The sequence below is a fragment of the Malaclemys terrapin genome, chromosome 8 (assembly GCF_027887155.1).
Source record: "Malaclemys terrapin pileata isolate rMalTer1 chromosome 8, rMalTer1.hap1, whole genome shotgun sequence".
NCBI lineage: Eukaryota > Metazoa > Chordata > Testudines > Emydidae > Malaclemys > Malaclemys terrapin.
The window spans coordinates 7,186,402-7,202,139 of record NC_071512.1 but is presented as its reverse complement, the minus strand read 5'-3'; the positions used below and the strand labels follow the sequence as shown (position 1 = coordinate 7,202,139).

The 15,738-nt window shown below is 41.6% G+C and overlaps 1 protein-coding gene across 2 annotated transcripts in view; it reads right to left on the bottom strand.

The window, feature by feature from the left end:
- Nucleotides 1-15,081, bottom strand: part of RNF130 (ring finger protein 130) — an 88,782-nt gene extending 73,701 nt beyond the window's left edge. For both annotated transcript variants that reach the window (XM_054037464.1, XM_054037463.1), the window contains exon 1: nucleotides 14,719-15,081. In XM_054037464.1, the coding sequence (XP_053893439.1) occupies nucleotides 14,719-14,980 (262 nt within the window). In that variant the 5' untranslated portion in view covers nucleotides 14,981-15,081. The remainder of the gene's footprint in view (nucleotides 1-14,718) is intronic.
- Between the last annotated feature and the right edge of the window lie 657 nt (nucleotides 15,082-15,738).

Genomic DNA, 15,738 nt, shown 5'->3' with positions numbered 1-15,738 from the left:
AAAGTATGTCAAGCTTTGGACATAACAACCTTGACTATCTCCATTTAGATAAAGCTGTTTGCTATTTAATAAATACTTCCCACTTGTTCAGAGCAGTAGTCTAAGAACTGGAAAAAACAGAATATCATGAGCAGGGCAATAAAACATTCAAATTCCCAGGGCCAAAGGCATATATATTTTTCTTCAGCAAAATCAGATTCCAATAACTGTGGCATAGCATACACGCATGCAAAGATGAAGCTCAATGTAAAACCAGAATTTCACACAAACTCACAGGATACTTTACTCTCTCTAATTTCCTATTTTTAACTTAACTACTGCAGCTCAAAGCAGAAGCTATATCCAATATTATTAAGTTTGCATTTTCTTTTAAAAGCAAATGCATGCAAATTTTATCCTGGGATAATAGTTTAATCAGATTATGAGATTACTTTTTTCATTGCAATCATTATCAAGGCTAAGAAGTGGTGTGGTCAAAGACACCCACGCAATGATTTTAGTTCAAAGACTCAAGCCTGAGGCCAGTTTATTGACATACATACCAGTGCACTGGGGTGCAGTCCGAAGACTGACACACCGAGGACTGCTCGCAGGCAGGTTTTTATTTCATTAAACCGCAAGCAAAGTACAAACAATACGTCATGAGTTAAGAAATTAGGGTCGGGGTCATTCCCCTCCCCTCCCACCCATGGTACCTTCCTCATTATTTTCCGAGAATTGGGTGTTTATTTGGGTAGAGGGGCGCTTGGTGATTTTTCCCCAGGGGTGGTACTTGGCACCAGTTTGGGTACATTCCTCAAGACATGTTATTTTCTGGAGGGGTTTTGGTTAAAGATTGGGGGGGAGTTTTCATGGGACACCTAAAGAAGATCTATGATTGGCTAATTTAGCAGATAGCTGGAATCACGGAGTGGGTCACAGATCACCCAAAGGAGAAGCTGCATGAGTTAAGAAATTGCATTTAGCTAAAGTTACCTATTGCTTCACACAAGTGGTTATTATATTTCATCAGCCATGAACATATTTCATTAGTGCTGCTGCTGGGGCTTTTTATTCTTTCCCTCCTTGCCCTCCCCCCCCCCACCCCTGGTCATGACCCTTGACCGAGTTTGGCAGGGAATTGTGCAGTTTAGTCTAGTTCAGGCCCTGGCCTGTACTGCTTTCTGTTTAAGGGCAGTCAGCATAACAGATCTCTGTTGGAGGGTTTATTTCAGGGCCTTCGGATTCACAGCTCTGGCTATTAAAAAGAAGGCCCCCCTGCTCTATTTCCCCACAGAAGTATTGGGAGCAAAGATGGGCAATAGGCAAGAGGCAAGACAAAGTAATTATGACAGGAAACAAAGACATCAGAAGATTAACATTAAATAGGTGGGGTAAGAAAGTTTGACAGTTGCTCCATCTTTAATACATCCCATTGTAACTAGATACTGTAGTAGCTAGGATGTTAAGATCTCCCAGTGCTGCCAGGCCCACTGAACTTCCAGAATGGAAGCCTAAAAGTTTTCTTACTACAATAAGTTTCATAGTTAGACCCTCATTCCAGAATTTTGAAACTGTGTGAAAATTGTAGCCATACATCTTTTACATTAAGTCAAATCCCTATCCCTTCACACCTCACTCAAATTTAGCAAAAAAGGTATTATAAACCTTAAACTATTTTATAATGGAGTAGAACTAGTACCTACAGCAATAGAAAATACTATTTGTTGTTAGTTACCACTTCAGGGCTAGTTTTATCTTTTGTTGTTTTATTTTTTTGTTAAGAAAAAAAGTCACAAAACCGTTTGATTTGTACGTCGCTTTATTAATGGTTTGATGGGATCACTGTATTTCGTTATTCCCTCGGTAATTATAGAACAGTCAGAAAGGAAATTCAGCCACCATATGAGCAACTTAGCTTTGCGGTGCCCCCCCGTGGTGCAGGGCCCCGGGCAGTTGCCCTGCTGGATACCCTTAGTGCCGGCCCTGGCTTTCAGATGCAGAAAACCAGCTGTTGTGGCACAGGTGGGCTGTGGAGTTTTTATAGCATGTTGGGGGAGGGGAAGGGGGGTTCAGAAGGGAAAAGGTTGAGAACCCCTGGTTTAAATGAATTATCACTCAAAGTTGTGCATTAATATGCCTAGTAAGGAATCTATTTGTCAAAAAATATGTCCTGAATCTCTTTATTGTTACAAACTCGCTGACAGGTATTTTAAAATACGCAGAATTTATAATTTTTTGGTGCATAATTCCCCCAGGAGTAAGTCATGCAGCATACTGGAGCTATGTAAAAGAGAAAGAAAAGGATCTCTCTGACACACTAGAAGTTTCTGACTAAGCCTTATGAAGAGAGGGACTACTGGGACTTGTTTGAGAGAAAAATATTCCCCAAACATTTTAGTTTTGTTTTAAAGTACTACATTGAAAGAATTAGAATGACTAACTCATATTAAGTGATAAGGTTATCTTTGTTAAACTTCCTAAAGAGCAAAAGGAAACATGGAGTATGCAGTAATGTTTGGTCTCAAATCAGAATGAAAACTGAAATGGACACAGATTTAGTCACATTGATGACATGTTCAAATAAGAGCAAAGGTTAGTGCACATTTCCATCATCATCCTCTTCCAGCTGCAGAAAGTTTTAATGGGATGTAGCATAAAATACATCATCCACTGTAACTAACACAAAAAGTCTTTCTACAGTAAGAAATGCAAGTATACTAATCCAGTAAAGATATGTTTGTCAGCATGCTTAATAGATATGGCTACAATTATTTCACGGAGGTCACTGAAGTCACAGAATCCGTGACTTCTGGAGACCTCTGACATTTTCTGCCCTGGAGCTGGAGTTGTCAGCAGGCAGCCCTGCAGCTCTCAGATGCTGCTGGCAGGTCCCCACCATCTCCTAGCAGCAGGGGGACCCCAGAGCTCCCACTTAGCTGTGGACAGCAGGACTCCCCGCAACAGCCCAGCCGCGGCAGGTGGCAAACCCCTCCCCGCAGCAGCGCACCCGTGGCAGACGGCGGGGATCCCCTGGAGCTCCCACACTCCACAGGGCTCCCTGCAGCAGCCCAGTAACAGCGGGCGGATCCCTTGTGGCAGCCCAGCTACAGCCGTAGCGGGGACCTCAGAGCTCCCCACCACTGCGGGGGGTGAGGGGACCCCAAACCTCCCAGCCACTGGGAAGCTGGACCCTATCCCCTCCCCATTTTGTCAGGTATGATTTTTACTAAAAATCATGAACAGGTCACAGACTTCCGTGAATTTTTGTTTATTGCCATGACCTGTCCATGATTTTTACTGAAAATATCTGACAAAAATCTGAGCCTTATTAATAGGTCATGATTTCACGTATACAACATAAAAAATTCACTTTTCAAAGTAGTTCTCTAATTTAGAGAGTGGTCCGATGCCTTCGAGCACTTAAGGCAAAATAAAATAGAAATTAAGAGCTAAAAATTGAGTAATTAGAATAATAAAAAGGTCTGGCATTATGGTGGAGTTAAGAACTATCCCAGTTTCATAAAAAGGAAATTATGAAGGCGTTTCAATATGTTTGTATCACTTACAATTTTTAAACAATGTTTAGTTACAACAGGAGTAGGCAACCTATGGCATGCGTGCCAAAGGTGGCACGCAAGCTGATTTTCAGTGACACTCGTACTGCCCAGGTCCTGGCCACTGGTCCAGGGGGCTCTGCATTTTAATTTAATTTTAAATGAAGTTTCTTATACATTTTAAAAACCTTCTTTACTTTACATACAACAACAGTTTAGTTATATATATTATAGACTTATAGAAAGAGACCCTCTAAAAATGTTAAAATACATTACTGGCACACGAAACCTTAAATTAGAGTGAATAAATGAAGACTCGGCACACCACTTCTGAAAGGTTGCTGACCCCTGAGCTACGATCACTAGCAGTGAAAGACGACTATATAGTTTGCTGTTCACGTACAGAACAAAAAGATTTTCTAGATTTTTCCCTATTTTCACACTGAATAGGAAATGGGAGGCAGCTGTGTGTTCATTCACAAATGAGCCAAACTATAAGCAAGGTCTTGAATTCATCTAAAGGCAGTACTGATTTATTTAATGTCAAACAATATTACGTGGACTTGATGCAGTGTCCTTAAGAAATCTAGACAGCTCTACTTTTTCCAAAAATAAAGAGCATGTTAGAAGCAGAAACCCAATTGCGTAAACCAGTGCTTCTGAGACATTCTAGACTTTGTACTTCAGCAACACAGAAAACTGGAGAAGCAGGGGAAAAATACAAAAGTTTCCAGAACTGAGAACCTAAGGTACGACAGCACAATAAACGCAGCAGTCCATGTGAGGGACAACTAAGTACTACAAAAAGCTGTTGTAGCATTTCTCGCTAGAAGCTTGGAATAAACTGCTGTAACTTATTGATTCAGTTAGGTGGCCTTACTACAGAAGAGGCAACAAGCCTGACAAAAGTTTTTATGGCCAATATTGGAAACATCTAAGTCAGATATCTGAGACGGTACTTCAGGCATGTCAACTGTAATAAATCTGACAAAAGCTCTCATCAGGTAGAGAGGATATAATCATCCACATCAGATCCAGCTGTGTTGGTAAGGACAGTAGATTGAGTGAAAGCCTTTACCAATCCCTACTAAGCAACTGTGGGAAGATTATAGCCAAATTCTCTATTAAAGGGAGCCTGAAGAAAAAGAAGACCTAAAACCAGCAGAAAACAAACTCCACTTGTAGGAGTTTAACCAGAAACTTGATTTGCTTAAACACTACTTATGCCCTGGACAATATAATTAGACAAGTATAATCTCTAGCAGAAAATTAATTTTGAAGTCATGAAACCCAGAGGTACAAAAATATCCAAAATACAAGAGGAGGGGGACAAAATGTAGTATAGCACTCCTGTAAGAAGCACTTAATGACCAAAACCAGAAATTACAAGTGGCAAAAATAAAAAAATAAAATAAAAAACTATACTAAAGTGCACAGTCTCCTGTAGCAGTCAAAACATATTAAGGAATAGTGTTCAAACTGATCATGAGCCGATAGTGTCTGAAAAATTTTAGAAATTAGTGTAATCAAATTTTATTATAGGTATATCCTTGTTTGAGATACCACTAGTCATTATAACATCTTTAAATTTACCATCCTATGTACGTAGCATAAGTTCCATAAAGTCTATTATTGCTGACAACTGCACAGTGTACAGGGAACACTAATAGAGAGTCAGTACTTTTTAGTGTTTTTTTGTTTTATTATAGTTTTTAATACACTCCAGAGGATCTAATTCTTACAGTGAATCACTCCCCCTTCTTATAGAATTTATAAAATATCTACTATACACCAGTGCTGAGCATATCTATCAGCACTGTAAGGGACAGATAACCGAACTAAGTCAGCAAGTTTAATTGTCAATAGTTGTCCATTATCATCCGTCATCTATGCTCAGTTATTCAGATGCCATTTGGAATGTACAATATTTTTCACAAGCCTAGGACTTGAATATATCAGCTGGATGGTCTCCATCACATAATGAAAAGCAATTTAAGAGTAATTTAAATGATTGCTAATACAAATCACTTACATATGAAGAGATCTGATCAGAAGTCATTTATGTCATTTCATTATTGTAGAAAAAAAGTATCAATAAACAGACAGCCATTTTTGTACTTTTCACTATAGATGCAAGTGCAATGATGTGGGCTAACTCAAAGTGATCTGTTACCAGCATACAGGTCCATCTTAGGACTGGCACAATCAGTATTTGGCCCATATCCCCTTCCCTATATTTGCTGCTGTACTGTGAACTTGTTGGGTGATGCAGTTTGGACATCCTTCTCACAGATTATAGCAAAGTCAATTTAGCAAACTACCATTTTCATAACTAATGGAATCTAATGTTTAGCAAAATAAAACATCTCTCCTCTTCTGTTTCAATTAATCTGCATATAACAAGTCTATTGAGTGAAGTGATCAGTAGTCACTGGCACAAAGGGGTGCATCCCTCTCCATAAGCAATTTCCATAGCCAAAAATAAGGATCTTGACTACCTCATTAAGGAAGTAATACTTAGTTCAAGAAAGTAACTATGGGCACTACTGTCTCCTTATGCAGAACATAATAAAAACAAAACTTCCTTCAACATAAAGATCAATTCTGATCCAAGTTCACAACAGAAAATACTCTACCCAAGGAATGGCCAGTCTGAACTTACCTGAAAAGTCCTTTTGTTCAAATAGTAAGTACAGATAAGAAATATTCCTTTTCATCGTCTAAGGTCTACATCGGTTATAATGGTCTTATTAGCAATGTGAACCCAGTTGAAGGCAGATATATTACAATTATGTACACATTTTTACATGCACACAAGGTCACAGTACAGCTCCTCTCAAAAGGAAGATCAGATGACATTTCGATGTCCTAGTTACAGAATTGGAGAATGTGTGAAAAGACAACTACATGGCCACCACCTTCAAGTTCCCCTAACCTTGGCTAATTCTGATGAAATGATGCCTTGATCCTATGATGGGATCCCCAGGGTGCAACCAGGGATTGGGGTACTGCAGAGCCCTTTGTCTCACCAACCTGGGCTCCCTCTCACATTGTGATGCTGTGACAAGCTGCAAACCACTCCAAGTACTGCACTTACACAGCCATCCACAGGCAGGGACACACCCAGCTGAGTTACGTGAATACTTTCACCAGCCACTCATGAATCAACAATAGACAGGCTCCAGCCAATTCCCCACAGCTCCCCGGCCTAGGACCTCAGGGTTGTACTGTCCTGCCCTGGTCAGAAGCCTGACCAGTGTAAGTTTATTACCCAGTCCGCCCCTCCCTCAACGTCGAGAGGGCATGCACCAGTTTTTGTTCCTGAGCAGATTCCTCAAGTACTTCAAGCAAAACACAGTTTTAGACATAAAAATAGGTTTATTAACTACGGAAAGATAGATTTAAAGTGATTATAAGTAATAAGCATGCAGAGCAAAGTTGATTTCCTAAGAAATAAAAGTAAATCTGAGTTCTATAAACTAGACAGGATTTAAATCAAACAGTGTCTCATCCTGATGGTATAATTCCTTAATACACAGGCTGGGAGTCTCCATTTTAGCCTGGAACTACCTCCCCAGTTCACTGTTTGTCCTCCAGATGTGTCTCCAGGTTGTTGAGTTGGGGGGTGGAGGAATACGGCCAAATGATGATGTCACTTCCCCTCCTTTATAGGTTCCTCCAACTTGCTGGAAAGATCTTTTGCTATGACGTGAGTCAAGCAGTCACCATTGTCTATGTGCTTTCTCTGAGAGGTCTCCATCGTATATAGTTCCTGGGTTGGTCCTTGTGTGAATGATTCCCCTTAATGGGCCATTATCAGTGTCTGGCTACAACATTTCTGTACCTGAAAGGCTGGTTTTGGGTGTTTCCAACATCACAACATATCTCAGTAACACACATAGCAAACTTCATAACTTCACATACAATGATAGCACATACAATCCAACAGGATATTAATATTAAACAGATCAAGACTTAAAATGATATCTCACAAGGCATACTTTGTACAAAATATATCAATTATATGGACAGTGGTGAATATGGGGGTGCCAGGGTGTTGCTTTGGGGTACAGAGTGTCACAAATCCCTAAACCACTGCTTGACCACATAATGAAACAAGTCATATTAGATGTCTTCCTTGAGACCAAACACATAGTGACCATATCAGATTATCCTCTTACACTCAATTCTTCTCACATCAGGCAGCTAGTTCAAGCCTCTCTAGCTCTTGGTGCAAGATTGGCCCTTGTGACAACAGGCAGGTCACTTTGTAGTAGAAATATGAGTAGACCTACTTGCCATGTTGAATAGTTCTCCTCAACAAGTAGTGGTGGTGCAAGAGGCATAAGTGTGTTTTCCTTCCAATCTCTTAACCATTTGAGGAGTGGCTGCTGGCCAAGTTCATGAACCTCCTCCTGAAAAGCTAGACACTAGTTAGACAGTGTGTGGTTGCAAGAAAAAGCTAACAGGTCCATTGCCTTGGTGTTGTAGGTCTTTGTTTTTCTTCCTAGTGCCAAGCCTGACTGTGATGGTATTCAGCTTTCCCTTATTATGTATGGTGCATACTGGTAACAGGTTCGCTCTGCCCAAGACACCAACAGTTGTGTCTTTCTGGAAAGATGAAGACGTGATTATACTCCATTTTGTCTACATAGGCCACGGCAGAGATGTGGTCTGTCTTTACAAGACTATGGAAAACACACAGAAGGAATCTATGCTGTGAATCCATACTGGATGGCCCTGACCTCTAGCCAGTTTATGTTGTGCCTCTTCACTTCCTGGGATCAGGTCTCTGATCTTTGTCCTTCAGTGAGTACTCCACTCTCCTAGATTGGCATTGGTCATTACGAACGCTCCGTCTTCCTCACGTACAAGGAATCCTTTTGCAAGTCTGTCCTTCAATCACCAGAAGATGAAAATGGTAGCCAGTTTGGGGAGAGAGAGAGATTCATTACTAAACGAGACAGCAGAGTGTATGGAAAAGACAGAACCTCTGAAGAAGCCTCATGTGGACTCAGGCCCATACTGGCATATCTATGCATGACATTCTTGAGAGAGAGAGACTGAGGTCTCTGAAGTTGTAGACTTCTCATGTGAGTGCCCTTAACTTACCTTGCCTCTCCTATGACACTAACACCTTATAGTGTAGGTGGTGTCTCAATTTTTAATCACAATCAATATTTGGCTCTTTAGATGCAGCATGAAGACACAATCCTCTAGAAACCAGGTTGCATGCTGGGTATTCATTGTTGCTTTGTCTGTAAATGGGACCCTCATTAACAAGTTGTCCAGGAAGGGAGAGATAGGGGTCTTTTGCTGTCTGAGGGCTGCTATTAGGAATGCAAGAACTTTTATGAAAGCTGTAGAAACTGAACCACCTAGAAGAAAAAGGATTTGCTTTGAAGAGAAATACGTAGAGTCCTGCATGGATACACAAATGTGTATCCGCATCCAATCTGCGTGGATTTTCAGGGCTCTACACTGGGGGCTGGATTGAGACTGAGGCACCCCACACCTCTGTAGCCGGTCGGGGAGAGATGCGCTGGCAGTTGTGGGGAGCCATGGTGGACCCTCCACTTGCCCTGGGCAGGGTGCCCAAGCAGCCCACGGCCCCTGTCCCTGCCCAGTGTCCCTGTCCCTGTCCCTGCCCAGTGTCCCTGTCCCTTAGCCCGCACACCCAGGGCAGGTGGAGATACAGGCTCCCCACAGCTCCTAGTGCAGCTCTCCCTGACCCGGCTCCAGATGGGGAAAGGGGTGGCTCAGAGCCGCAGCCCAGCTACAGTAGGAGCCAGCGGGAGTCACGGTGGACCCTCCACCTGCCCGGGGCATGGGACCCGAGCAACCCCCAGCTCCTGTCCCTGGCCGTCAGGCTCTCCGCCCAGGGCAGGTGGAGGATCCGCGCCATGGTTCCTCACAGCTGCCCACCCACTCTTACCATCAGAGCCTTGCGTGGATAGAAAATTTTTACCCGTATCCATGCTGGTATCCGCATAAATGGTCCACAGATATCCGCAACCCTGGAAGTGGATATCCGCTGATTTGCAGGGCTACAGAAATATGGATTTGTTAACATGAACAAGATCAAAACACGGGGCCATCGATGCCTGGCAGCTCTTCCAAAAGTTGTCCAACTAAGGATTAGGTAACATTCAAACATGCAGGCTTATGCAGCAAAAATATAATAAGACTTATGCATTAGAATTTAGAGGCTAGAACTCCAGCTGGAAGAATTAATGGCAGAAAAGCAGCAGTCACCTTACCTCTTCCTATTTTAAAGAGGCAGTATCAGTTTTGTCATGCGTTTTTAAAACTGTTGACTAGGTCAGTCTTTTAAAAAGCAGTGCTTGTATAAAATCTATCAGAGAGTTTACATAAAAGCATTTTAGCTACAAAAGGTAGTATTTTGGATTTAACTAAATTGATTAGGAGAAGCACTTTGAAATGAGAATTAATCTGGTTTCAAAGGACTCATTAGTTCATATGGAAAGAAAGGAAAATCACTGCAGTTTATGCAACTTTTTTGTAATACTTAATTTTTTTTCTTGGTGGCTCAATAGAAAAATTTAATTACCACTCAACTGTAAACCCCAGTACAGTTTTAGTCTAGCTATATCTCCTAATCCCTATTGTCTGACATGATTTAGGCTATATGCATCCATATCCATCTCTGCCACAACACTTTCCTCACAATGCTCTCCCTGCTCTTGTTTGTTGGTTTAGTCAGTCACATATTGTCTAAATCTCAAGATTGTGAACAATCTGGGGCAGGCATTGTGTTTTATTTGTACACTTCTAGTGCAGTGGAGGCCCAAACAGGCTCCATAGGTGCTGGAGTAATAAAAAATAATAAAAACAGTACTATGCAGTGGTTGACTGGGATTTGCAAAAATAGCATATTCAACCCCTAGAAAAGGACATGCCTTATTTTGCTCAATAGTTTCTTTTTCACACAATTAAGGAACAAGTGTTCAGAAAAGTCTCACTTGTCTGCCTCCAATAGAAAATGGCTGAAAAGGTGTTCACATATTAAGTCAAGGAAATTGCAGGATGGGAGTACACCATTTCTAACACTGATGCTAAGCATCGCTGGGAAAAACAAGTTACAAAAGCCAAATTCCTATGGTTTAGTTTCCTTAGTTTATTTTATAAGTGTTTAAAATCCCTGGATTGTACACATACACAAGTGATCATGGGTTAATATTGACCACAGCAAGCTCCCAATTCCCAAGATTTTTCACTGTGAAAAAAAATATACTCCATAAACTACTTAGTTCCTTTTTAAAAAACATTTTCCAGAGAAAATTTCAAAGATAGAGCAAGCAATAAGAAGCCACTCTAAACACAGTAATGATCACTGGAATAATTACAAAAAGATCCATTAGAAAACTACATTGTCAGAGTCTTACAGATATTGAAATAAGTCAATTTTGCTGATTTAAAGTGACAGAATAATCTTTAAAATCGTATCTATAGTCCTAGAGAAGCTGGTAACAGACCTATAAAAGAATTCTTTCATCATAATTATTCAGCGCACAGATTACTTTATGACATCAGGTTTCCTCATCAGTACTTTTTTTATGATCATCTCTATATTTAGAAAGTACATATTCTCATGATAAAAATTAAGTATTTGGTTTTGAGTAATTAAAAAAACCTATAGTTTTTGGGGTAACCATAAAAGGACCCAAAAAACATGTAAGTGGAAAACACAAGAACAGATGAGCTATTCAGCCTTTATATTATCATACTTACAAAGGTATACATATATTTATGCTGTATTTCCATTTTAGGGTAACTGTGATATAGCCATACCATTCAAGTTACACTAGCAATTTACATTCACAGAATCACTTGTGACTTACCATCTAAATCAAGTAAAGTTTCTTTAGGTGGAATACAGCTTTTGAAACAAAATATCAAATTCACACAAGTTTTAGCAAGGCATAGGGAAATCAAATTGTCTTAATGTGCATACTAACAGGACAGAGTAATAAACTGGAAGTATTTCAGCTACATATGTGGACAGGAGAGAAGGGAAAAATGCACAAGTGTAAAAAAATTGCAGCATGATGCAATCACATCTTTAACATCTGGGAAGACCACCACATAATTGCAGGGGACTAAAGCATCTTAAAAATTTGTTTTAATAGCATATAAAAATATTGAATAAACAAAGAGCCAAGTCATGAAAACTACCTAGTACCAGGAGGAGTCCCATTATGGCAGTTAAGTATCTTCAGGACTGGTCCTAATGCCACTATGTGTGAAAGTAATTTACTTCTCTATATGCAAAGAACAAGAGACTACAGTGCACTGAAGTAACATTTGCACACAAAGAGGGGCATTTCAGGTCCTCAACACAGAGATGCTCTCAGTATATGCATAGCAAAGTCATTATGCTGAGCACCCAGGTTCACGAAAATTCCATGCAAGACAGTGATTGAGTGGGCTGCTACCAAGCCCTAACGTCACTATCAGTAAATCTGCATATATAATATCACAAATACAAGGTCTTTTCTGCTCAGCCTAAGTGACAGGTAAAGAGTCGATGTATAGACAAGATTACAGTCCTAGTTCAGCAAAGGACTGCACTAGTTATTCTGGTTTAAGAGTTGTTATTATTATCTTCTAAAACTCTTGCAGCAAGTTAAAAAGACAAGGATAAAGGTATTAGGGCAACTGCTAGTAGCAGGATGGCATTAAGGCTCACTTATCAAATACAGCAATACAACCAACATAAAACAAAAAACCCTTTAAGACTATTTATAAGTGTGCAAACAGGTATGTTAGTTATAGCTTGTGAAATAAATATTTCAATTTTCTCTACACTAAATGAATTGTGCGATACTATTATTTTTACCTGTGGGAAAATGTGTCTTTGCACAAATAAAGCAAAATATGCAAGGTTTTAACAGAGCAGTATAAAGCACTTCATAAAAGAGATTAAAGGACAAGTGGAAGACAGTTAGGTCTACCTTTATAAGCTTCTCTTGACAAGCTGAAGGACAGAACTGAACTTGTTCAGCAAGTGATGACATATCAAACATCAATGATTACAGCATATCAAAACCGCAATAATTCAGGTCTGCAATTTCATGATTCACCATGCTACCTAGCTGAAATTATTTGTCATGTGATACTTTTAAGGCTGTTCATAGACTTGCTAAGGTTTTATTTCGCTTTTCTCTTGTTATTCCAGTGAAAATACTATCATCCTTTGACGAATGCTTTCATTAACTCTTTGGAGATGACTATCAGAATAGAATGGAAAACACTGCTAGAATAGAATTAAGGATTGTTTCCTCAATAATTTTTATTGATCAAAGATGCAGCACTTCGCAGTAAAGGAAACCCAGATGTTAGACTCTTTCATATACTAAAAACAATATGTTAAAAAGATGCAAAACAATGTCTTATAGATGGTATTGTATCTCCTGCCACTTCACCAAGATAGCATCTTAATTTCATGTCAAGTTTTTTTTTTTTTTTTTGGGTGGGGGGGGGGAGGAAGGGGTGAAGTGGGAGAGAATAGAGACTCAAAAAAGAGGTCAGCTACCACTGGAGGGCCTTTATTTGAATTCCAAATCCATCCATCCCAAGTGCCCTTCGGGAACAATCATTCTATGGTTTTATTTTGACTATGATAAAAAAAAGTGTTTTTCACAATGTGTTATTCTAGCATGTTCGAAGTAACACTTCTAAAAACCTCTAGTGAAGCTCAAGGCTTCAACCAGACCAGCTAGCATGTGCTAAAATACAACTTGCCTTGACACTACAATAGACTTTTAAAACATATTACCACATTCCCCCCCCCCAAAAAAAATCCACTCATATTTTAGCCTAGTCAAGGCAAACCCTATAAGTGGCCTTCAGCATCAAAACAGAATATTGTGATGTTAGGATTTGTGACAGGTAATTATGACAATTCAAAAGATTTTTTCAATTCTTTAAAAAAAAAATATACATTTTGGGTTCCCCCCCAAAAAATACTATATATTAGTTTCTGGGTTTACATTACAAGCAGTAGAAGATAAATTTTATATTCCTCTCTCTCTCTCTGCAGAAGTACAGCATCCAGAAAACATGCTAGGAGCCAGATATGATCCATTAAGTAAGCCCATTATCCAAGAAAGGTAGCAGCCTCCAAACCCTGTGATACATCATTTAATTCAAGAAATACCATTTAAAATTTTTACTATTTTGACTTGCTTAAGTACTCCTAGTTAATGGCTTTAATTCCAGCCCTGACAAGATTAGTATCATTAAAAGAACATGAATAGGTTAATATTCTCTCTAAGAATCTCACATTTTATTTATCAGAATGCAACCAACAAAAAGGTTAAAGCTATTACATTCACATTTTATTTAAAATGCTAATATCACACTAGTTACAAAAATAATGCACACGTTAATAAAAGATGAAATCTGGGTAAGGTGTAATTACACAGAGCCACATATGTGGTGTATTGTTTGTATCAGATGCAAGCATACTGTGGGTGTCTGAGACTCACCAGGATGCAAGCTTAGTGACTTCAACCATCCTGTAACTGCAAATACATAGAAATAAGGTTAAGTGTATAACTGACTATGCTATCAAGTAGTTTCATGCAGTTAGACACATCAAATTCTCCTGATAAATACCTAGTATGGAAGTTCTGAGAAGAGACAGTTTAGTAATTTTGACATTGGGGATAATGTATTAAACAAAGTAATGTATCAAAAATACCTAATATCTAAACAGCGCCATTAATTCAGAAAGAATGCATGAGTCTCGACATGACTAACACTTGCTGAACCCTGTACAACTGCTCAGTACTAGCACACTCAGAAACAGATTATGAATATTCTAGCAAGGGAAAGTCCTCCTTCCTCTTCTTTGCCAGAGATAACAATGAAAGTCAGCAAGCCTGACACACAGCTATCTTGTTGACAGAGCAGCTACCAGATAGCAAGTGAATGATTTACTCTGAGATCAGATTAGATAGTTTACTAGTCTCCACAGCACAGGACAGCATCGGCCAAGTTTATTTTGTTATTAGCTGTGTTTATTTTGTGTGTGCTACCCAACATAATCTTATTCAATAATCAAGCATACCATCCAAAACCCAGATCTAGGATACTTTCAAGGCACAGCCTCTCCCTTCACAATAAAGGAAAAGAGGTGGTCGTCAATGATATTTACCTCCGTTGATAGGCACTGGTGCCAGCAGCAGGCCTTTGACCTCCACTTTGGGGGAATCCTGCCCGTAGCGTCCACGATCGATCCTTAGTAACGTGGGGCTGACTCGGTCGGGGTTCAACACAGTCACATTGATGAGGGCTGTGTAATATGCCTGACTGGCATTATCCGCGCGAGCCAGCAAGACACAACAGTTAACCAGGACCAAGACTGGCAAGGAAGAGAGACGGTCCCAATACTGTGAAGTCCACGTCGCGAGCATCATCTTCACCCGAAGTGGCACGAGCACAGAGGGAGCTGGAAAGTGTCTTCACAGGTCCCGGCGCCTCCGACAGCACCGCGCGGGGGTCGATTCCCCCGCACGCAGCAAGGGGCCGCGGACTCGCAGCAAGGCAGCCCCCGGGCAGTCCATCCACGGAGAGCGCGCGGCAGCCAGAGCCCGCAGCCGCCTGCCGGGCCGGGGGGAGGCGGCGGCGGCTGGCGGCCCCCCGCGGCGTGTCACCGGGCGGGGCGCGCAGCGGGCGCCGGCCGGCGCGAGGGGCCCCCGCCGGGGCTGCAGGTCGCCTCCCCCCGCGCGCTTCGGAGTCCGTCGGGAGCTCGCCGCCCCTCCCCCCCGGCTTCAGGCTCCCCCTCAGACTCGCAGCCTCCCCCGCGGGCAGGGATCCGCTCGGCGCCGCGGGGGCTGCCCCGCCTGCCCGACCGCTCCCGCTGACGGCTACCGCGCCATGGCCGGCTCCGGGCCCGTCCCCGCAGCGCCTTCCCCGGGCCGGGGCTCCTGCAGACGCCGACCCGATCCGATCCGATCCGTTCCGTTCCTCAGGCAAAGCCCGCGCTCAGCGCACCGAGCCCGACAGCAGCCAGCTCCTGCTTCCCCGCCTGCTGCGCAGGCGCACTAGGCCCCACCCCCGCCCAGCGCCATGAGGGGGCTCTGGAGAGTCACGCCCACTTGGGGGCGTGGTTAACGCGGGGAGAGGGCGGTTCTGCAGGGAGTCACACCCACCCGGGGGCGAGGTGACCTAGAAA